This window comes from Callorhinus ursinus, unplaced genomic scaffold (assembly GCF_003265705.2).
Source record: "Callorhinus ursinus isolate GAN/ISIS: 27379988/994484 unplaced genomic scaffold, GSC_fseal_2.0 scaffold8, whole genome shotgun sequence".
In the NCBI taxonomy this organism is placed as follows: Eukaryota; Metazoa; Chordata; class Mammalia; order Carnivora; family Otariidae; genus Callorhinus; species Callorhinus ursinus.
In genome coordinates this window covers 8,542,834-8,567,247 of record NW_027397070.1, presented here as the reverse complement: position 1 = coordinate 8,567,247, position 24,414 = coordinate 8,542,834, and the positions used below count along the sequence as shown (strand labels likewise).

Here is a 24,414-nt window from a genome sequence, read left to right as displayed (position 1 = left end):
GCCGTTATATAAAGAAGGGATTCTGTGATAAACTGTACATAGGTGTGCCAGAGGAAAAAGAGACATTAAAGTACCCACTTCAAGTCTAGAGGCAACATGGGGGACCAGGAAAACATGGGAAGGTAATTTTACAATTAGAATGCATTCAAGTAAAAAAAAAAAAGCATTATAGTAGGAGATTCATGAACCAGTCAAGCAACATTTGCATTTTTCTTAAATTTTCACTGGCTTCAATCGTAACAAATGACTTTTCATATTAATATTTTAATATTATATTCAGGCAGAGTTTTCTTTCCTTCCTAAGCACTTTCTCATTTGTCAAACATAACAGGAGAGAGAATGTACAATTTTAAAAATTTATTTCTGAAATACTTTATTTTAATTAGTACACATTATATTAAGTATAGAATTTCCTTAAAAATTAACTCTAAGTTTCACTGTTAGGACACTGATACGAAGAAGAAAACATCTGGCTCTTTTCACTTTTTACATTTATCCAAGTAGACTCTCATATTAAGGTTCTTCTGTGTTATTTCTGTCCAAGTTGTGACAGCTAAAACAAAACATAACAATAACTTTATTTTAATCACAAAAGAAATTTATGTATTCAAACATTTGTAAACACCTTAAATATGTATGCTTTAATCATGGTAAAATCTAGGGTTCTCATTTATTGCATTTGTACCTAAAATAATAAATTTTCACTCTTCACCACGAATTCAAATGTTTATTACCTGAAGAGTAATAAAGGCTGTCATGTTTAAAAAAAAATGTATCAATATAGGTAGAAATTCAACTAATGGACAACAAAAACTCTGAGAATAAAGTCAATATTAACTCAGTATGAAAATGTAAAGAAAAATTTCATGTGCAGCTTTACTGCTGACAGCTTACTTCTCCACATATTTTAATTAGATATTTAATATTTAATACATCATTAAAAAGAAAAAAAAGGTTTTCAGTTCTGGAAGGCTAGGTAAACTACTGGCCGAATTCTCCTAGTATCGGATAGCAATTAAAACTTGAAACAAAATACAAAAACCAACTACTGGAAGAAAATGGAGAGCAACTGAAAGCTGGTGGGTTTGGGAAGAGAACACAGACGGGGAAGGAGACGAGCACTGGCTGAGTTCCCTGGTTCTGTGGCTCTCAGCCTAAAGAATCAGAGTATGGGAACAACTAAAGCCACTGAAGGTAAGAGGAAATAAACGAGACAGAGTGAGGGAGCCCTAAATTCTGTGTACAAACTTTTCCTAAGTCTACAGTGAAACCCTGAACCACGCACAAATGAGAGAGGCTAAGAAGCAAGATGTGAGCTGCTGCCCAAGAGACAGAGTTTGACATTTGAGTCTAACCAAATTAATTGCCTGCTAAAGGCCCCAATCAACTCTCCAGAAAAACGGAATTCAGTTTCCAAAAAAACATTCACAATGTTAAGGGTACAATCTAAAATTAATATATGAAGGAACAGGAAAATGGGGGGAAAGACAGTGGAGACAGACAGTGAAATGTATGATCTGTGTGTTGCAATTAAAAGACAAGGGTTTAAAAGCAGCTTATGACAACTATCCTCAGTGAAATAATGGAGAGTATGTTCACAATGAAAAGACAGAAAATACCAGCAGAGAAATACAAAGTCTATTAAAAAAAAAAAAGACAACCCAAACAAATATTCAAGAACTGGTAAGTACATACACCACTGTTCAAAAAAGCAGAAAGGAAATAAAGAGTGAATCTAAAGACAGTACAACTTAAATTATACAGTCTTAACAACAGAATCAGGGGCACCTGGTTGGCTGAGTTGGAAGAGCATGCTACTCTCTTGATCTTGGGGTTGTGAGTTCAAGCCCCACCCTGGGTGTAGAGATTACTTAAATAAGTAAACTTAAAAAAAAAAAAAATTAAAAAAATCTTAAAAACCCCCAAACAGAATCCTCAGAGATGTATGGCATAATACAAAGTGTTGAACATATGTAATAGGTGAATAAACCCATACAATATGTGGTACATTAATTTACGACAAAGATGTCAGGGATGTACAATGGGGAAAGGACAGTCTCTTCCATAAATAGTGCTGGGAAAATTAGCCACATGCAAAAGAATAAAATAAAATCGATCTGTTTTACACTATACACAAAAATTAGTTCAAAATGGATTAAGGGATTGAACAAAAGACATGACATCATAAGACTCCTAGAAGAAAACAAGCAGTCAATGCCTTGACTGACATGGGTCTTCTCAGTGATTTTTTTAATCTGACACCAAAAGCCAAAGCAACGAAAGCAAAAATAAATGAGACCTAGCCCAATTTATGACATATTTGGCAAAGTCAGACATGTGGACAGGATATAAGGAAATGGGGAACTGAATTTTGCCTGCGTACACTACTCCAAGTTTAAATTCTCTGAATTTACCTTTTCATAGATTTGGGATAATAGAAATAATGTTATGTATCAGAGTTTTCTGTATAGTTGTTCATGGCAAAACCTTGTATTTTTATAGCTCTATGGCTTTTGGCTTCAGCTGATTCAAATGAATATGATGATTCTCTTGCTCTCTTTTGAAAAAATCAACAGCAAGTTATGGTATGTTAAGAGAAACTAACAAGGTACACTTTACCTGTTTTATGAACTGTGTAGCATTAAAAAGTTCACTGCAGCCATATAAAATGTGTTTGCCTTGTTTCCCCTGTAAAAATGAGAGAGAACTCATATAAGTAACAAGTAATATTTTCAATATTCCCAAGAAGACTGATCAAGTCTAATAAGACTTTATTAATCTTAAAGGTTTTTTGGGGGGGTGGTTGTTGAATTTTGGTGTACACATGTCGATCTTAAATTGCATGGAAAGAAGTGGTGAAATGGGCATATTTTTTTAATGTATTAATGTACCCTGTTGGTGCCATTTATACTGAAAATAGAAGGAATCTGATGACCGCCACATTTCACAGGAACAATCGTCTATAAAGTCCTAGGCCAACATTCTTCCAATGTAGGATCTGTACTACTTGAAGAAAATATGCCTAGGGTTTTGTATGCTGACAGCAAGATATGGTACAAGTAGCATGAATTGTCACTGCAGTTCCATTTGTGTCATACAGTATTTCTATATTAATATACTCCATTTTGTAACTCCTTATGAATTTCATTCCTAATTTTGGCAGAATGCTATAACCCAATTACAGCAGTCAAAACTGCAGAATTTGGTAAGTCCTTAATACTGAAATTATTATGTATTGTGTACTTAAAGGAAAATTAATTTCTTCTTTAATGTAAAAAGTTTATTCTACAACAAGCAAATACAGTAATTCATCAAGAAATAGAATTATGGCTTTGTAATACAAAAGGAGAACATTTTTCTGTGACGTATCAGCTGCATTAAACATGGTTGGCTGAATAAATGTCCTAGCTGGTCATCTCTGAGAACAAATAAAACAACAGTCACATCTCACTCTCATTTTTTTCAAAATGAGATGTTATGTGCAACAACTACATAGGATTTGTCATATAAGTGGGATTCTTGAGGCTCCACAGAATATACTTACACAAGACATTTAAAAAAGTAGAGATCATAGCAAAGAAGAATAAAGAAAGCATAGGGAAACTTTAGAAGGGTCCAGATATTCTAGGCACAGCTCCCAGGATCCCATCTCAGTAGCACAGGGCACATTTTATTTTCAGTTGTGAACCACCAAGTTCCTGGTTGCAGGGGAGTCCCAGTCTTGTCCACGGGGAGGATGTCTTTTATACCGTCTGATCATGTGAACAAAATCAGGCTTTCTCCATGTGGTTTCCACACTTACTTGTTTTTTTGATAATAGCCATTCTAACACGTGTGAGGTGAACTTCACTGTGGTTTTGACTTGCATTTCCCTGATAATTAATGATGGCAAGCATCTTTTCATGTGTCTGTTGGCTATCTGTATGTCTTCTTTGGAAAAAATGTCTATTCAGGTCCTTTGCCCATTTTTAATTGGATTATTTTCTGGTGTTGAGTTGTGTAAGTTCTTTGTATATTCTGGATATTAACCCCTTGTCAGATACACCATTTGCAAATATATTTTCCCACTCAGCCTTTTCCTTTTGTCGATGGTTTCCGTTGCTGTGGAGAAACTTTTTACTATGATGTAGTCTCATTTATTTTTGCTTTTGTTGCTTTGGCTTTTGGTGTCAGATTAAAAAAATCACTGAGAAGACCCATGTCAGTCAAGGAATTGACTGCTTGTTTTCTTCTAGGAGTCTTATGATTTCATGTCTTTTGTTCAATCCCTTAATCCATTTTGAACTAATTTTTGTGTATAGTGTAAAACAGATCGATTTTATTTTATTCTTTTGCATGTGGCTAATTTTCCTAGCACTATTTATGGAAGAGACTGTCCTTTCCCCATTGTACATTCCTGACATCTTTGTCGTAAATTAATGTACCACATATTGTATGGGTTTATTTCTGGGCTCTCAGTTCTCTTTCACTGATTTCTGTGATTGTTTTTATGGCAGTACCATACTGTTTTAATTACCATAGCTTTGTAATACAGTTTGAAATTAGAACATGTGATACCTCCAGCTTTGTTCTTCTTTCTCAAGCTATTTGACTATTAACGGTCTTTTGTGGCTCCCTACAAATTTAGGTTTGTTCTATTTCTGTGAGAAAATGCCATTGGTATTCTGACAGGGATTACAATGAACCTGTGGATTGCTTTGAGGAGTGTGGATATTTCAACAATATTGATTTTTTCAATCCATGAACACAGAATATCTCTTTGTGTCTTCAATTTCTTTCATTAGTGGCTTATAGTTTTCAATAAACAGGTCTTTCAGCTCCGTCATTAAATTTATTCCAAGGTATTTAATTTTTTAAAATGTGATTGTAAGGGGGACTGTTTTCTTGATTTATCTCTTTGATAGTTTGTGTATAGAAATGCAACAGATTTTTTGGGTATTGATTTTTGCATTGTGCAACTTAACTGAGTTTATTAGTTCTGACAGTTTTTGAATAATCTTAAGGGTTTTCTCTATATGTCATCTGCTAATAGTGACATGAGTTTTTTCTTTCCAATCTGGATACCTTTTATTTCTTATTCTTGCCTAATTCACACTATATGCAAAATTAACTCAAAATGGATCAAAGACCTACATTTAAGAGTAAAAATTGTTTTTTTCTTTTAGAAGAAAACATAGGGATCAATCTTCATGACCTTGAATTTGGCAAAGGATTCCTAGATATGACACCAAAAGCATGAGCAACAAAAGAAAACAAATTGGACTTCAGCAAAATAAAAAGAACTCTTGTACTTTAAAAAACACCATCTAGAAAGTGCAAAGACAACCTAAAGGATGGGAGAAAATATTTACAAATCACATAGCTAATAAGGGGCTTGTTTCTAGACTATATAAAGTACTCTCAAAACTCAATAATAAAAAGGCAAAATAACTCATTTTTAAAAATGGGCAAAGCATCTGAAAAGACATTTCTCCAAAGAAGAAACTGCCTCCTTCATTTGAAGCTGAAGGTCCAAGATGGGTTCCAGTAGTTTAAAGAAAGATTAAATCTGCAATTTCCCATACTGTATGTCCTGATGATTCTCGTAACATCTTGGGGACAGATAGAATAATTCTAATCCTTCTTTTTCTTGTACAGGTTTTACATATTTTCTAAGATCCCTCTAGGGAAGAAAAATTAGGATACTATTGCCACTAAAATACATACAAAATAATTTGTTCAACAACAGAGCCAAAGACCACTGTGGAACTGTTAAGAAAGGTGCTTGGATACAGGAACTTAAAATATCTGCTACATGCCTGACTAGCCACAGTACCATGTCTCTACTACCTATACGCCATATTTTTGTGGGTGGAGGATAATAATCAAGGAAAAAAAATAGTAAGCTGAAACTACATACCTATCACTGATAGTCTGATGTTCTTCTGATCAAAGTGACCGATCAGAGAAACTAAAGAAGAATCAACTTAATACATTTCACAAAATTAAAATTTCTGTAATAGAAAAAGGTAAGTTGTCAAAGCTTATACATGATTAAAAATAAGTTTGCAATCTACCAAATGTTCTACTGTAATGTTTCTCCAAAATTATGCCTGTATTTTAGCCACCTGACTCCACAAATGATTAATATTTTGGTGTTTATCCTTCTGGTTTTTCTGTTCTACAAATATTTTTAAAAATGCAGAAAAAAAGAATGCTGGTGAGTGTAATTAAGAAAGCTTAACCAAGACTGGGGGTGGGTGGAATGTATTAAGTACAGGATTAGTTTCAGTTGGTCTGTTGCAGCCCTGTATTTATCCCTGGGACCAACTAGAACAGTCATATTGTTGACTCCATGCCACACCTGAATGAAATAGATCAACTAGTGATTAATATAGTCCCAGGGTCACAGATAGACCAGGGGACAACTTGCACTAGCTTGTCAGCACTCTGTATAGAAATTGTACAGACTGATGGTGTGCACCTGGTTCCTGCTATATGACCAAAGAGGGATATAAAAGACACCTCCTTGTACAAGATGGATGTTCCCTGGAGATCATGGCATCTTACACAGATCTTGGTGGTTCACACTTTGAAGATGAAGTATGTCCTATGTAACTGAAATAGGATCCCAGGAGTTGTGTCTGATAGTTTTGAGTCTCCATGACATTTGTCTTTATCTCCTGATGTACGAAAATCTCGACCTTTTTAAAGCCTTACATAAGATAGGACATAGGAATGATCATTATTTGAAGTGAATAAATCAGGATTACAAAATGTCATTCCAACAACTGATAATTCTGTTGCCCCTATATTTTAAATGGTGTTTTGCTCTTCAAGTTATACCCTTTCCTTCATATTCTTTTGCATAGTTGTCTGTCACTCTCTGCTGCTGGGAGCTTTGAGTAGCCCTCTACTTCTAATTTGCTACCTCCTATTTGCTGAAAAAGCAGACATTCCAAGTGTGTTAGAAGTATGTTGCTGATTTAAGTCAACAGGATGGGAGACAAATACTTATTATTCAGGTTTGGGTTTGGTAAATCATTTCACCAAGGGAGACTTTTCGGAAGAGGAGCTTATTTGAGGTCTCTGAGCATTTATTTTACTTTTATAGGGAGCAGGGGGAGGGGCAGAGGGAGAGGAAGAGAGAGATAATCTTGAGCCAGACACCACCACCGTGAGATCATGACCTGAGCTGAAATCAAGAGTCGGATACTTAACTGACTGAGCCACCCGGGCACCCCATAGTTTATGAACATTTGAAGTCAAATTTAGATAGATAGCTTCCAAGTACATTATATTAATAAGATACATTATTTTCCAGATTAGCTACAATTTTAGGCTAGAAATGTGACAGGAATTGGAAAACAATGAGTGTATGGGCATTTCCCCTTTATAAGGACTTTTAAACTACCTCCAGAAGAGGGCTATGTAAGAATCAGAAGAGCCACCAGAGAATGCTAGTATGCTAAAGACACAGAACTGTGAAACATCAAATGATTAAAGAATAAAAAGGCCAACATGTACCTTTATATAGTCAACAAGATTTTGGTATTCAATGTAGTTGCCTCCTCCCACCACAAAAACAATTGCCTAAAAATGCAAACAAAAAAAAATAGGTAAGTTGAAAGAAACAGTATTTTAACTTTTAAGCAATATGGTTTAGTTTGAAGTGTATTCTACAACTTACATAAAAAAAAAAATACACGCTAGCAAAAGGTCATATCCTAAGCACCTAATGCTACTTCATTTAAAAGAAATTTGTTTCTAAAAAGTGTGTAGAGGAAAATAAACCTCATTCTTCAGTTAAGTAATAGCAAATAAATCTAAAGGGCTTCCTCCGAAAGGCTTTTTAAAATTAGAGTTTTATTGTAGGTAGGAAAAACAAAACTTGGCATTTACATAATTTCCCAAACGGTTCTTTACTTATTTTTATTGAGAAGCTTTTTGTATCTCAAATGAAAACACAGTCATATCTTCACAAAAGCTTGGAAGCCAACTTTAGAAACAAGTTCCACACATATAAAACTTTTACCGCAGTCTTAAACTTCTTTTTTGTGAATTACCTTTTTGTGTCTCTTTAAAAAATTTTTTATTTAAATTCCAGTTAGTTACTATACAGTGTAATATTAGTTTCAAGTGTACAATACAGTAACACTTCCATACAACACCCAGTGCTCATCACAGCAAGTGCACGCCTTAATCCCAGTTCCCCCACCCACCTCCCCTCTTGTAACCACCAGCTTGTTCTCTATAGTTAAGAGTTTGTTTCTTGGTTTATCTCTCTTTTTTCCCTATGCTCATTTGTTTTGCTTGTTAAATTCCACATATGAATGAAATCATATGGTATTTGTCTTTCTCCGACTGACTTATTTCATTTAGCATAATACACTCTAGCTCCATCCATGTTGTTGCAAATGGCAAGATTTTGTTCTTTTTATGGCTGAGTAATATTCCATTCTATATATACCACATCTTCTGTATCCATTTATCAGTTGATGGACACTTTACATGAAAAGATGCTCAATCAACATCACGCATCATCAGGGAAATACAAATCAAAACCACCATGAGATACCACTTCACACCTGTCAGAATGGCTAAAATCAACAACACAAAAAACAACAGGTGTTGGGGAGGATGTGGAGAAAGGGGAACCCTCCTACACTGTTGGTGGGAATGCAAGCCGATGCAGCCACTGTGGAAACAGTATGGAGTTTCCTCAAAAAGTTAAAAGAACTACTTCACAATCCAGCAACTGTACTACGAGGTAGTTACCCAAAGGAGACAAAAATACTAATGCAAAGGGATACATGCACACCAATGTTTATAGCAGCATTGTCTACCATAACCAAACTACAGAAACAGCCCAAGTGTCCATTGAGTGTCAGTTATTTTTAGCTATTCTAAGTAGTTTTATAAATCAGGAAAATATGGTTACTAATATGGTTACACAGAATTGGATTTGTCAAAATTACCATACAGTAACTGTAATAAAGCCATGTTTAAGATGAAGACAATTCTTCAAGACTGCTTGGTCATCTTCATTTCAGAGACAGAATTTGTATATAGAACTTACCTCCTGGAATGGATTTTTGTTCCTTGGAACTGAGCTACAACAAAGAAAAACGACAGTGAAAACTTCACAAAGTGCTTTCACTATGGATAAAAGAGGTATTGGGAACACACACATGTACACACAATTAGATATGTATTTGCAATTCTTCCTCCTTCACTTTCTTTGAGGCTGGGTCCTTTAGTTTTGTGTACCCAAATAGTGAATTGGGAAGGCAGAGGAATATGAGGTACATTTATCAGCATCTAAAAGGGAGTAGGGCAATCTGTTAACTTCAAAATAAAACCTAAGAGAAAACTGAAAGGGAGAAGGAAACACTGAGCAGCAGCTCTCAGAAGGAATAAAATCTGGGCATAAGGTAGGCTGATAAAATACATATTTTAGTTGTAAATTATATAAAATTTTACTATATGCAACATAATTTTGCAGTTTGTCAGTATCCACATTTGTGTAAAAACTATGTAAATACATGTATGGGAAATAACAGGAGGAAATGGGGGTTGGGAGGAGGAATCTGCATTTTGCTGTAGCTTATTTCTTTGTATTTCTATATACCATTATATATATTAGCCACTTATTTATATACTTGTATTTTAAAAATACTCATTTTGTGTCCAAGAAATCTTTCAATAAAGATATTTTTCAAAGCCTTTGTGAGTCAGACATATGTTTGTTTCAGTGATAAAACAGGCTATACAAAGAGAACTTAGGTTTTCCTCACAAACATTTTTTTATTTGACCGAGAGAGAGACAGCAGGAGAGGGAGGAGCAGGGAGCCCGATGTGGGGCTCGATCCCTGGGATCATGACCTGAGCCGAAGGCAGACGCTTAATGACTGAGTCACCCAGGCGCCCCCTCACAAGCAATTTTTTAAAAATTTCAACGAAGAGGAGAGTGCTATTATACCATCCTTAATTACTGAAAGGTCAATTCCACAGCTTTATCATCTTTTCCTCATTTCTATGGCCTGTCTGAATGAATACTCCATAAAAAGGGCCAGAAGCCTACCCGACTGAAACACCTCATCTGTTGATTAACTTCCTTCCAGAGTGCTTTAAGTTCCTCTAAGAGTACACATAGAATCAGGAGAAATTTAAATAGCACAGTATTATTAGTTATTAATAACCAAGATCAACTGTGATGAAATAGCTCAGGAGAAGGCAAAGAAGTTTCTATGAAGCAAAATGTGTCTACTTGTTAGCCATATATAAATACAAGGATAAAATGTAAGCCAGAGAATATCAAGACAGGAAAAGAGTTGTAAGGCCAATGTTTTAAAGTGTACAAATCAGTGGTTTTTAGTACATTTACAGAGCTGTACAACTGTCACCATTGTCTAACTTCAGAACGTTTTTTACCACCCTCAAAAGAAGCCCCATATCATTAGTTGTCACTCCTCATTCTCTCCCTTCTAGAATTTATTCTTTGTCAAATTGTCCTTTGCCAGCTGCAGCTGCTCTTAGCAGCTTCTTCTGCAACTTTAGCAGTATTTCTGCTAAGAAAAGAAAATAACCTTTTAAGTTACAATCTAATCTAATGATCTAAAACAATCTAACGGGCGCCTGAGTGGCTCAGTCGTTGAGCATCTGCCTTCGGCTCAGGTCATGATCCCAGGGTCCTGGGATCGAGCCCCACATCGGGCTCCTTGCTCAGTGGGAAGCCTGCTTCTCCCTCTCCCACTCCCCCTGCTTGTGTTCCCTCTCTGTCTCTCTCTCTGTCAAATAAATAAAATCTTAAAAAAAAAATAAAACAATCTAACAATCAGCTATCTAGTGACTAGATTATCTGTTCTATCGACAAAGATGTAAAAGCTTAGGATAAAGCAGAGACAAGGTTCTAAAGATCCCAAACATAGTAAGATGTAGGCAAGAAACCAGCTTCACTCAATTTTAGGTGAGAAAGAAGATCATTCTATGAAGGTTTTTTCCCCTCCCAATGCTGCCTGTTCTTTCTTTATGTCTTGTAGGCTATTTTTCATACTACCATGAAGTAAATCTTGAAAAATGATATCCATTATGAAGCAAACAAGTACCTTACCACACCATGTTTGTTATAAGATAGAGAAATTATCTGTAGAATGTTTCATTGCCATAAAGTATTTACAACAATCTACGGGGGCCTTGGCTTTATAGACCAGTTAAATAAAAACAACTGGTATCCAACATAAAGTTCCTGTCTTTGCCTTGGTTCACTAAGAATATGCATTTAAAAACACATTATCCAAACTCCCCTCCCCCATACAGTCTGTAATACTGTCATCTCGTCATAAAAAACAAAAACAAAACACCTAATGTATTTTTTTTGGTGTGTGAAGGGAAAAGAACCAAAATGTCAAGTAAAATTAGCAATGATTATCTGCAGGTAGTAAGATTATACATATTGTTTACTTACCAGTTTTCTATATAGTTTGAATTTTTAATAAGCACTTACTGACTTATAATAAAAAATTAAGTTATTTCCATTCTTAGCAGGGTGGAAAGACCTACAAACAAATTACAGAAGAGCTGCTTACCTGTCATTGCCCCGCAGCATTTTGGGATCAAAATATCTATAATCATCAGTTTCCTATTAAAAAAAAAAACAACAAAAAACCAGAACTTGGTTTCTCTTTAGAAAGTTACCATTTGGCTTTGAGTATTTTAATTACTTAAGCTATTAATCCGGTACATTAATTAAATAAATCTGTGTCACCACCACCACTACTACTAACAGAGCACTTACTATATGTTAAACATTATTCTAAATGCTTTAGATGAAATTACTCACTTAAATCCCCATAACATCTGTGAGGTAGTTACTGTTACCTCTGTTTTTTCAGATGGGCAAACTGGGGTACAGAGAAGTTATGTAACTTTCTTAAGGTCACATAACTAGTAAGTACAGGAAGTCCAGGATTTGAACCCAAGTAGTCTAGTTTCAATGCCCAAGCTCTTAACCACTATACTATACTATACTGCTATACTGTCTTGAAAATATACCCATTTTATAAACCAATATAATTATTTTTATTTTGTTTCTGTTTTAGAATTTTATTATATGTCCATGATTTTATTGAATATACAGAATAACCTAATACAGGTTCATAATCTCTGTTATTTGAAACATTTAGAGTTTGGTGTATTCTGGAATTTTGAATTAAGAAGTTTTTTTTTGAAGATTTTATTTATTTGACAGAGAGACAGCGAGAGAGGGAACACAAGCAGGGGGAGTGGGAGAGAGTCAGAAGCAGGCTTCCCGCAGAGCAAGGAGCCCGATGTGGGGCTCGATCCCAGAACCCTGGGATCATGACCTGAGCTGAAGGCATATGCTTAATGACTGAGCCACCCAGGCGCCCCTTGAATTCAAAAAATTTTAGTTAGATGATATCATGCATATAACATTCTCAGTTATGGGAGTTGGGTTATACAAAATCCTTCAGTTTTCAGAACTTTGTAGATTTCAGAAGTTGTGGATAAGGGGTTGTGGACTCCATAAAACAGGAAACTAGCTTCTTGATAATAAAGGAGCTGGAAAGTACTGTTTTACTGCTTGCAGTGTAATCACTCCCTAACCTCTGCCTCCCTCTCCTTCCACAGCACAGTCAGCCAAAGGAATCTGTTGTTCTCTGGAGCATGGATGGCCCTATGCAAACCTGACCAGTGAGAAACTATGCATTGGCTGCCACCACCTAGTCCTGTACTCAGTGGTGGACAGTGCTTAACCAATTACAAAACTCTCAGTGCACTCAAAAGTAGCATCATAATCCTTCAACACTTTGCTTCGGGAAACCACTACCAACCAGATTTACAAGATGAAACCTATCTGATATTTTTTTAATTCCCTTCTTTCAATTTATCCAGTCAAGACAAATCAAAGGAGAACACTTAAATAAGTGATAAGAATGCATCTAGAATTAGGATATACAGCCTTTGAGATAAGATGCATTCAAGATTACTAGCCAGGTCTAACTTTGTCCACTTTGCTAAGCTCTTTAGTATTTTGCTAATCTCTCTTTAATGCCTCCAAATCAAGTTGTCTATCTGGAAACAGGAAAAGGATAAGAGAAAGTGAAGGTAGCTGCCTCATCTAGATGGATAAAAAAAATGCTTTCAAAGCAGAAAAAATTTACTATTTCTAATTAGTTAAAGAATATGTCTGTAGTGAGGTGCCTGGGTGGCTCAGTTGGTTAAGCGACTGCCTTCAGCTCAGGTCATGACCCCGAGGTCCTGGGATCGAGCCCTCCATCGGGCCCCCTGCTCCGCGGGAAGCCTGCTTCTCCCTCTCCCACTCCCCCTGCTTGTGTTCCCTCTCTCACTGTCTCTCTGTCAAATAAATAAATAAATAAATAAATAAAATCTTAAAAACAAATGTATGTAGTAATGTGTCTTCAGTTATACAGTTAAAGTCACCAGTTAACTAATAAATGAATTTACATAACCTGGAGAAACATCAGAATAAGAACCGTAGTTCAGCCATCCATGTGGAAGGCATGTGTATGCTGGAATGAGTAGTAAACAGAAACACAGAAATAGTAGATTTTTGGTTCCAGTTGTCCTACTAAAAACAGTGTGACTTGGGAGAAGTCATTTAACATCTCCTGGTTTCCTCTCCCCCACGTTAAAATTACTTCTAATGTTTCCTTAAACTCTAAAGCTCTGTGATTCCATGAAAAGCATGTTTCTTGCCCTCTTCGATACAGCACAATGGTGAAAAATGTGGCCTGCCTAGCTCTACCATTTATTAACTTTGTGTCCTTGGGCAAGATAATTAACTTTATTGTGCCACAGTTTCTTCATCCATAAAATGAAGATCATAATAAAATGGTATTTTTCATATAAGTTTCTAATAAAAAATAAATGAAATGTGAAAATGTTTTGAATGATTCCTGGCACATAAAAAGTATGTAATAAATGTTAGCTATCATCTTTATAACTGTCATTATTCATTATTTCAACTTAAAAATTAGGGATAGTAACAAAATATCCCAAACTTCCTTAACCCCTTGTGTATTTGGCATCTGTCTAAAATTCTCCATTTATTTATATTTTTAATCTTTATTAGTGTTTGGGATAATATCTTCCACAAATTTAGAGCTTATTATGAAGTAGTAGTCTCTAAGATAATTAGTTACAAATGTATACTTCTCTCAGGCTTTCAGGCTTTTCAAGAAGAGCTACTTCTTCCTATATTCTAGGATGTTTTAAGGGAGTCTCTTGTTACACTACATTGTATACCATTTTCTCTGTATCAATTCCTAGACTGGAGAATCCAATCTTTTTAAGCTTATCATTATAGAACATTCTCTTATTCCTTTCATAATTGCAATTGTCCCCTTTGGGGATGTTTTATTACACTCTTTGTTTTCACATGGGCAAATTTTTAAATATGTTTTATTAATTTCCTTTAATGTTATTATCATCATGTTTTAACAATTACAAAAAATGACACATTTATCTGAAGATTCTGTTCTTTCTTAGCATGGGATCTTAAGCCTTGCTGCCAAAATCTACAGAGATCCAGATCAATCCAAACTAGGGTTCTGATGCTGCCTTTCTTGATTCTAGACTCTTGTGATAACCACCTTCTAGTTGCCACAATAGGATGAACTGTTTTATGAAATGGACTGTGATGATTTTCACATTCCCTTCTTAAATTGTAAACAGATAGCTTGGAAACCTAGTAAATGCTAACAATATTTACCCATTTGTCTATTCATCCAACAATATATCTCTCTCAATTTACTTTTCAGCCCAAGACTTTCGTGCCATCTGAACACATGCACTTAAAAATTTCACTACATACTCCTCTCCTAATTTTCATAAAAGTTAAATTGGTCTGGTACTCTTTATACTACACCAGCTGATGCTCACTAGTTCTTTGTCATTTACAGAAACTTGCTCCTTAGGATGTATTTTACATTTAACTATATATAGAATATAATCTACATTTAATTTGGATGAGAGCTGGCCAGAAAAGTTATAGCAGCTGAGAAAACCAATTCTCATTATCTGTGATAATGGCTAAAAAGGCTCTTTGAGAACACAGACTCTTTCCTTTCCCTCATGTAGTCTGCTGTGATTAAGCCCACAATGAACTCAGATTTTACTGCTTTTCATGTACTGAGTTTGGTATGTTCAAGAACTTATAAGTACTATGTCATATGCTACTCACAGGGTTTGACTTCATCTCCATGAGATTGTCTAAAATACGAGTCACAGGCAGATTCTGTGGAAAAGATAAGTATTTGTTAAATATTAGAAGAATAACCAAAGTTCTTCTCTATTAACAAAACAACTGAATTTTTTTCCCCACAGTTAAGTATGCTTACTTTTCCATTAAACACATTCTAAAATTAAGTATTCTGTGAATGGTGTCATAGCTGTAAATACCCCTGGCACTACTCAAGTTTCCAAAGAAAAAATATAATTCTAAATCAAAAGCTCCTTTTGATGTGAAAGTGTAACCAGGTTTTAATACAAACACGTTTGGGCTTTTCACTTTGTTGGATGTTTGCTTTTTAATATGACCAATTGCAAACTTTTGATCAAATAAGAATCCCATTTTTTCCCTATTTCCTTTCTGCAGGTAGTAAGAGTTTCTTTAGAAACAGAGTAACTTAAAGTTTGAAAATGTATGAGATTAAAGAAACTCAAGAGTCTTTCACTTCTAATGTACATTCTTCTAAGCCAAAAGGATACTTGTGATCTTTGAAAAATGGGGAAATGGATACATATAAATTTTATTGACCATTTTTGTTTTGCCTAGGATAAATTCCAAATTTCCAGTGACATACTGCATTGTCTTCTTACAGAAGAAATTCCATTTTGAACATGAAATATGTAACACTGGTGTTGGCATAAGACTGCCTCTTGACATGCTTACATGCCTTGGGATAAGAAATAGTATTGTTAAATTTCAATCTATTTTTACCATTATTTTGAACATAAGACATGAAGTACAGAAAATTTACTAAGTGACTATTATGTTTATTCAAAATGCATTCCTACTGGGATGGTATTCTGCCTACTTTGAACTGATATTTCATTTGTGAACTGTAGAGGATGTTCTGTATATTTTGTATCTTAGAGACTTCCTACAACAAAGGCAACACTAAATCTGATTATTTAAATAAATGTAGGTAACACATTACTATTTTACAAGAGTTCTGCTTTCTTTAGGTCATAAAACATTTTACTGTTACCAAAATGGACTACCATACAGAAAATTCTGCCCAGACAGAAAATATGAATTTTTTTCTTTTTCTTTCTCTAGATTAGCAAGTAAAAAACCTTTTAAGATGATCTTAACCAAGTAAAATTAAAGCTATTTCATTATTCCCTGATATTTGTGTTGGCCAGAAACTTTTTAAATAAACAAAAGCACCAAAGGTTCAATCTAACCGAATGTACTTCCTGAATTCTATTATTTGGAGTTAAAAAAAAAAAAACATAGCTCAAAATTTTACCTTTTAAGTTTTGTTTCAAATAAAATTGACTTTGTACATGTAGGAATAAGTCTAAACCATGACTTTCTCTGAAGAATGGGGGCAGATTTACATCTATAAAAATGCTGTATCCCAAAGAAAAAGGTAGTTGTTATATTTGTTCCAAGTAATGTTAACAAATGATGAAGTACTTCACAAAATAAAAGGAGGGAATAATTTTTTAAAAACATCTAGAGCAAGAATGCATTAAAATTATAAAATTTTACTAAAATTAATTTTATACTAGTTTCTCTATTTACTACAGCTCTCCACTGAGATCCCTGAATTGCACTACTAGATCTGTGCCAGGGAGAAAAATTCAGAAAAGATGTTATGTAATAATAAAGCCCTAAGAGTCATATTACTTTTATATTTGTGAAAATAATTGGAAATTTGAATATTTATATCAACATCTCATGATAAATCCTCATGTAGTATAAAAATGAGATTTTTCTAAAAGGTACAACTAAATTTTACTTTATATTTTATAACTCTGCAATACCTTAAGACAAACCCGCTAGTGAACAGGTCATTAAATAATGTAAGAAAAAATTTTTTCTAGCAGAATAATCCAAAAGTTAATGAGCCCAGAAACAATTCTTTATGTTTTTATCTGGTCTTCACAACCACATAACACCCAAAGAATCATCTACCACTGCTGTACCATTGGATATTCACATACTACCAGAGATTAAGGAAACCTTCAAGCGTGGAGAATGATAAAGGAAATACATAATTTCCTTCCCATAATGTTAAAGGCATAAGAAAGAGTACTTCAGAAAACAACTTCTGAGATCCTTGTCACAAACTAATGCTCTACCTAGCTTTTGTTCTTTACCTAAATGAAGACTTGAACTGAGTTAATCATTAAATCAAATTAGTTTTGAGAGTGAGCGAGAATGGGGATGGGGTGGGGAGGGAGGGGCAGAGGGAGAGGGAGAGAGAAGAGAGAGAATTCCAAGCAGGTTCCACGCCCAGCATGGAGCCTGAGCCTGATGTGGGGCTCAACCTCACAACCCTGAGATCATGACCTGAGCCAAATCAAGAGTCAGACACTTAACCCACTAAGCCACTCAGTTAATCATTTAAAAAAAAAAATATATATATATATATATATTTTTTTTTGAGAGAGATGGGGGTCGGGGCAGGGAAGGGCAGAGGAAGAAGGAGAGAGAGAATCTTAAGCAGGCTCCATGCCCAGCATGAGATCATGACCTGAGCTGGAATCAAGAGTTGGACACTTAACCAACTGGGCCATCCAGGGGCCCCCAAAATCAATTTCATATTAATAATTTATATACAAGACTAATCAACATTTGAAAAAAACTGAACTATGGCAGCTAAACACTAACAAAGAGAAAACATCAGAACAAAACCATACATGAGACCAGAGGGAGACAAACCATAAGAGACTCTTAATCTCAGGAAACAAACTGAGGGTTGCTGGAGTGGTGGGGGTTGGGAGGGATGGGGTGTCTGGGTGATGGTCACTGGAGAGGGTATGTGCTATGGTGAGCACTGTAATTTGTGTAAGACTAATGAATCATAGACCTGTACCTCTGAAATAATACATTATATGTTAATAAAAAAGAAAAATGGGCTAAAAAGAAAAAGAACAAAACCATACAATTTTCTTTGTTCAACAAGTGTTACCTTACTCATCTTCAGAAACAAAAAATTTCTGTAGCTCAATAAGAGGTATAAATGAAATTTAATCAAATAAAAAAACCCATTAATTGTTTAAAAAAATTCCCAAGCATAGTTTTCAATGTTTTTGGAAACTGTTTTAGAAAAAAATGTAAAACATTATCATATAGGTTGGTAAATAAATCTCTAGTAGTCGAAAGCCTAATATACTACATAGTGTTGAGAGACAAAAAAGTCTCATACACATGAATATCCTAAATTAAAGATCAGTATTTCTAAAATCCTCAAATTTCAGATACATGAACTAGAAATTTTATCTGTAGAAAAAAAAATCTATTTCTAAAAACTCTTACTGGTTTTATGACCATAGTCATGTTTTATGATTTTAGTCACTGGAAAAGTTTAAACAGAAACAATGCTAATTGTATCTTTGACAGTGTCATTGCTTAAAAGCAAAACTGAAATAAAATATTCACAGAAGTTAAAAAACAATCTAAGAAAAGTAATACAGCTTTACATCCAAAACAGTTAAAAAATTTTTTTCCTTTAGTTCTAGAATAGCCACTTGTTGCCCTATATTGCCATCTGGTCTATGGTGACTATTTCTGACTCTCCCCTTGCAGCCCTGGCCTTGGGATGATACTCTGATGCTGAAGTCAGCATTGAGGCTGGGACAAGAGTTGCTGCTGTTGTGATTATCAAAGCCCTGGATAATGAAAACTAGTATGTGGACTTCCTTGAAGAAAATGCTTATCTTGAAGACTGTATTAACCAAGTAAAGAATAAGATGAAATGTGTGGATACCAGAAACACACTGGGAATGAGCAATTATCAATGATAATAAGGGATAGAAAGTTGTCAGTGAAGTAAAGATAGGAAAAGGGAGGAGGAATAAGATAGATCATCTATTTCCAAAATTTTGAAATTATAAATCAGAAAGGGATCTATGGGTGAATCCCATATCCACATCAATATCTTACAGATGAGGAAATAATAAAATATATAGTAGTATTTTTATTTTGCATTTTTTATACGAATAAATGTTTTAAGCTATAAATGAAATAAAAAGAATATTTATTGTCTATAGTTTCCTACATTGCTTGTAAGAGCTTTGTATACTTTATTGGGCAAGGTAAGTTTTATGCATCACAACTATCAGCTATCACATAATACCACCTGAAAGATATTTACAGATTTGGAATTTATTTGTGTGAGGATACAAGGATGTGATGAGTAATATAGCACAAAGTTGAATAATTTAGAAGTCTTATTTCACTTTGGCTTGTTTGCTAAAATAATCCCTTTTAAAAAATGAATAAATAAATTGCAAGCAGTGGAAATCAGTAGGTTAAAAAAAGAGTTAAAGATGTATCCTCTAGGGGCACCTGGGTGGCTCAGTTGGTTAAGGATCTGTCTTCAGCTCAGGTTGGGATTCTGGGATTCTGGGATTGAGTCCCGCATCGCGTTCCCTGATCCTCAGGGAGTCTGCTTCTCCCTCTGCCCCTCCCCCTACTCTCTCTCTCAAATAAATAAACCTTTAAAAAAATTATTAAACTGACAAAGACCACACACATATACACAATATATGCACGCACCAGGTTGGGAAGGATGTCAAGAAACAAGCGCTTTAAGTCCCTGCCAGTCAGTAGGTACATCTTTTCCGGAGGGCAATTTGGTAGTATTTATTAAGAACAATGAGAAATGCCCACCCCTTTGATTCCATAATTCAACTACAGGAATTTATCATATGGAAGTAATCAGAGATGAATACTCACCCAGAAAAAACTAGCATTTAAAAATTAGGCATATATCCTTCAGTAAACTCATTTTTATGGAGCACTGGTTGTTATATGAAAACAATGAATCATGGATCACTACATCAAAAACTAATGATATTCTAGGTAGCATTGACATCTTCACAATATTTGGCGGGGATGCAGAGAAAGGGGAACCCTCCTACACTGTTGGTGGGAATGCAAGCTGGTGCAGCCACTCTGGAAAACAGTATGGAGGTTCCTCAAAAAGTTCAAAATAGAGCTACCATATAACCCAGCAATGGCACTACTGGGTATTTACCCAAAAGACACAAATGTAGGGATCTGAAAGGATACGTGCACCCTGATGTTTATAGCAGCAATGTCCACAATAGCCAAACTATGGAAAGAGCCAAGATGTCCATCAACAGATGAATGGATAAAGAAGATGTGATACACACACACACACACACACACACACACACACACACACACACACAACGGAATATTATGCAGCCATCAAAAGGAATGAAATCTTGCCATTTGCAACGACGTGGATGGAACTGGAGGGTATTATGCTGAGCGAAATAAGTCAATCAGAGAAAGACATGTATCATATGATCTCACTGATATGAGAAATTCTTAATCTCAGGAAACAAACTGAGGGCTGCTGGAGTGGTGGGGGGTGGGAGCAATGGGGTGGCTGGGTGATAGACATTGGAGAGGGTATGTGCTATGGTGAGCGCTGTGAATTGTGTAAGACTGTTGAATCACAGACCTGTACCTCTGAAACAAATAATACATTATATGTTAAAAAAAGAAGAAGTAGACAGTAGGAAGGGAAAAATGAAGGGGGGGCAGAGGGGGAGACGAACCATGAGAGACTATGGACTCTGAGAAACAAACAAACTGAGGGTTCTATAGGGGAGGGGGGTGGGGGGGAAGGGTTAGCCTGGTGATGGGTATTAAAGAGGGCATGTACTGAATGGAGCACTGGGTGTTATATGCAAACAATGAATCATGGAACACTACATCAAAAATAATGATGTAATGTATGATGATTAACATAACAAAAAAACTAATGATGTATTGTATAGTGACCAACATAATAAAATAAAATAAAAAAAAAATAAAGACTAGACTTACTCTTTAAAAAAAAAATGAGGGGCCCCTAGGTGGCTCAGTTGGTTAGGCGTCTGCCTTCGGCTCAGGTCATGATCCTGGAGTTCTAGGATCGAGCGCCACAGCAGGCTCCCTGCTCAGTGGGGAGTCTGCTTCTCCCTCTGCCCCTCACCCTGCTAGTGCTGTCTCTCTCTCTCTCTGTTTCTCTCTCAAATAAATAAAATTTTATTTAAAAAAAATTAAAAAAAGAAACAAAAGATATTAAACTTTGTTTTTTAATATAGCATTTTTTACTTCACAATATAAAATGAACTACCCTCTGACCCCCAAAAAATCAATAAATATTTCCTCTAATTTGAGTCTGAAATGTATGTCTTATTAACATACACTTTAAAAAAATGACACAGCTCTTCTAGTCATGGCGACAGAATATACTACAGGTAGAGATAACCACCAATCATACCAAATTTTACTTTTTATAAGTGAGAAACTGCCTATTTCAAAGTAGTTTGTTATTTGTAATGTTAAGAAAAGCAAAGGAATTTGAGGTTACAGATGCCAGGTTCTTTTTATATACTAAATGAACTTTAAACAAACCAACTTTTATGTTACCACAATAAAATACTTAAGTTGATCAGTTCAGACACTTCTTATAAACATTAGTGGGCATGTAACATGTGACTCTAAGGTAGTAAGTTAAAAAATCGATCATTTCAAAGACTGACGTCTATAATTCTCCATGGTATGAGTTATTCTACTACTGTGATTTCCTTGTAAGAGTGAACCGTTACGAAAAATATGTAAATCTCCTTATACATAAATTTAACTACATGTGGTTATACAACAACCACTCTGTCTGCTGAAAGGCAGACAGTATCTTAGGGGCTGGTGGTTCCCCTTCTGTATCACATAACAAAATCATCTTGTCCATAGTTAATGATAAACTGAGTGCTGTGACAGAGATTTTCTCCTTGACAAAACTCTACTCAGGCTCCCCCGAGCCCTTTCAATGGGGCCTTGACTTCTGAACTCTGTCCATCTTTGCATAGTCTGATTTAAAAATAATCCTGTTAAGTCAGTTTAGCGAGAATTTCTTATCTTCAATACCTGATCACTCTAATATCTGATCAGGTTCCTCATCCTCTACCATCTCCCAGGTGATGTCTGATCACATTTGGCCTGCCTTCAGTAAAGATCCTATTAGGTTGGTTTAGCCAGAATCCTCTTTTATCCCTGATGTTTCCTTTTAGTAATTTTATATCCACTGATCCCTACCCTGATCCTTGGCTATAAATTCCCACTTTTCCTTGATAGATTTGGAATTGAACCCAATCTTCCTTCCCAACTGCAAAACCCTACTGTGGTGGTCCCAATACCTTTTGTAGTCCCCTTGAATGTCTGTCTTATTGTTCTTTAACAAGTGTCATGAGTAATTTTCTCTTTAACAGGTGCTAGACTAACCTGTAAAGTATAACATGTTGGTCTCTAATGTGCCCAACTTCCTATTTTGTATCTTTTCACCTTCTACAGTCGAAGAGAACAAAGAAACTGACTCAGGGAAGTACTATAATCTAGTAAAAGAGTGGATTAAGTACTTAGTAGTAGCTCCTTACTAGGAGAGAGGTAGACTGGGAGGGATTGAATAGAATTCCTAAGAGGGATAACGAACCTTAAAAGTATTCCTAACTAATTAGGAAATAAGGCAAACTATCTGGAATGTATTTTAAGTAAAGTTTGGAAAGTCATCAACCTTTTAATTAAATAAAACAAATTAGAATTTTTTCACTGTTCTTTACTAATACTACATGGCTTTTATAATAAAACGTTACCCCAAAAAAGAACTGAATTACCTACTGTATGCAAAGTGCTATTGAAAATTCAAAGATGGGGAAAAAACTGCTTGCCCTCAAGAAGTACTTAAACATATGTCAATTTTATCTCAATAAAACTGGGGGGGGAGTAAAAAATAACATCAATACAAAATACATGTAAATACTATAAGAAAGATAAAAGTGTGGAGGAAGTTCAGAGAAAGAAACGATCTATTTTTTTCTGAAAACAAGTAAACACTTAATATTCACATTTGAAAAACCGCTAATTAATTCTCTTTTTAAAATCTGGCCTTTAAAATCCTTCTCATTATAAATTGAAATATTTATGTGTGAAATATTATGTCTCAGATTTTCCTTAAACTATCTCAGTAAAAATAAATAAATGAATAAATGAATATATAACATATATAATATATATATATCTTACGGAATATGAAACAAGAATGACAGGATGCTGAGTACTGAAGCCTAGTGAAGGGTTTAGGAAAGATTGCTATACTAATGTACATTTGAAAATTTCCATAATAAAAAGTAAAAAACAAATCCTGTTTGAAAAGAAACCAAATTAATGATGACTCTCTGAAGCAGAATATCTATATATTAGAATAACAGAAATTCAAAAATCATTAAGAAGTGTCTTCTGTACAAAACTAAACTATTATTCCAAAATGAAGTGTAAAATCAAGCTATAGTTTCATTACCCCAAAACATAAATTCTACTTAAAATATTTTATCCTAATTCACACACTTTTAGACTATTAAGTTTATTCCCTTATTCCCTTAATATATGATAAACCTTAAATCATAAGCATTAGGCGGCAGTTCATTATTCCAAACAGGGTAAGTTCATTTTCAGTTAATGTACTTTCAGAAACCTGACGGTAGTTAAAGGAAAATCAAAGTGTCAATAAAGTCCAAATGAACAAATTAAAAAAAGCTCTGAACTACACATGTAAAATATTCTTAAATATACCAGAAAAAAACACCCTTTGATTTTACTTTATTCCAAATATTTATTTACTTTATTCCAAATATTTCCAAATAACTTGACTATATCTAGAAAGCTGTTCTAGCTGAGCAATCAACCTGTCAATATTTATGTTCAAAAGTTACCAAAATGGGGGCGCCTGGGTGGCTCAGTCAGTTAAGCACCTGCTTTTGGCTCAGGTCGTGATCTCAGGGTCCTGGGAATCGAGGCTACATCAGGCTTCCTGCTCAGCAGGGAGTCTGCTCTCTCTCCCTCTGCCCCTCCCCACCGTTTTTCTCGCTCTTTCAAATAAATAAAATCTTTTTTTAAAAGATTTTATTTATTTATTTGAGAGAGAGAATGAGAGAGAGAGAGAGCACATGAGAGGGGGGGGAGAGTCAGAGGGAGAAGCAGACTCCCTGCTGAGCAGGGAGCCTGAAGAGGGACTCGATCCTGGGACTCCAGGATCATGACCTGAGCCAAAGGCAGTTGCTTAACCAACTGAGCCACCCAGGCGCCCTCAAATAAATAAAATCTTAAAAAAAAAGTTACCAGAATGTTTTCTAATAAGTATA

The 24,414-nt window shown here is 35.1% G+C and overlaps 1 protein-coding gene across 1 annotated transcript in view; it reads right to left on the bottom strand.

Moving 5' to 3' along the window:
* Positions 1-342: 342 nt before the first annotated feature.
* Positions 343-24,414, bottom strand: part of SCFD1 (sec1 family domain containing 1) — a 100,276-nt gene continuing 76,204 nt past the window's right edge. Inside the window, exons 20-25 of the mRNA XM_025870218.2 lie at positions 15,206-15,259; positions 11,568-11,620; positions 9,059-9,092; positions 7,507-7,572; positions 2,620-2,688; positions 343-553 (exon numbers count right to left, since the gene is read on the bottom strand). Coding sequence (XP_025726003.1) covers positions 530-553; positions 2,620-2,688; positions 7,507-7,572; positions 9,059-9,092; positions 11,568-11,620; positions 15,206-15,259 — 300 coding nt within the window. The 3' untranslated portion in view covers positions 343-529. The remainder of the gene's footprint in view (positions 554-2,619; positions 2,689-7,506; positions 7,573-9,058; positions 9,093-11,567; positions 11,621-15,205; positions 15,260-24,414) is intronic.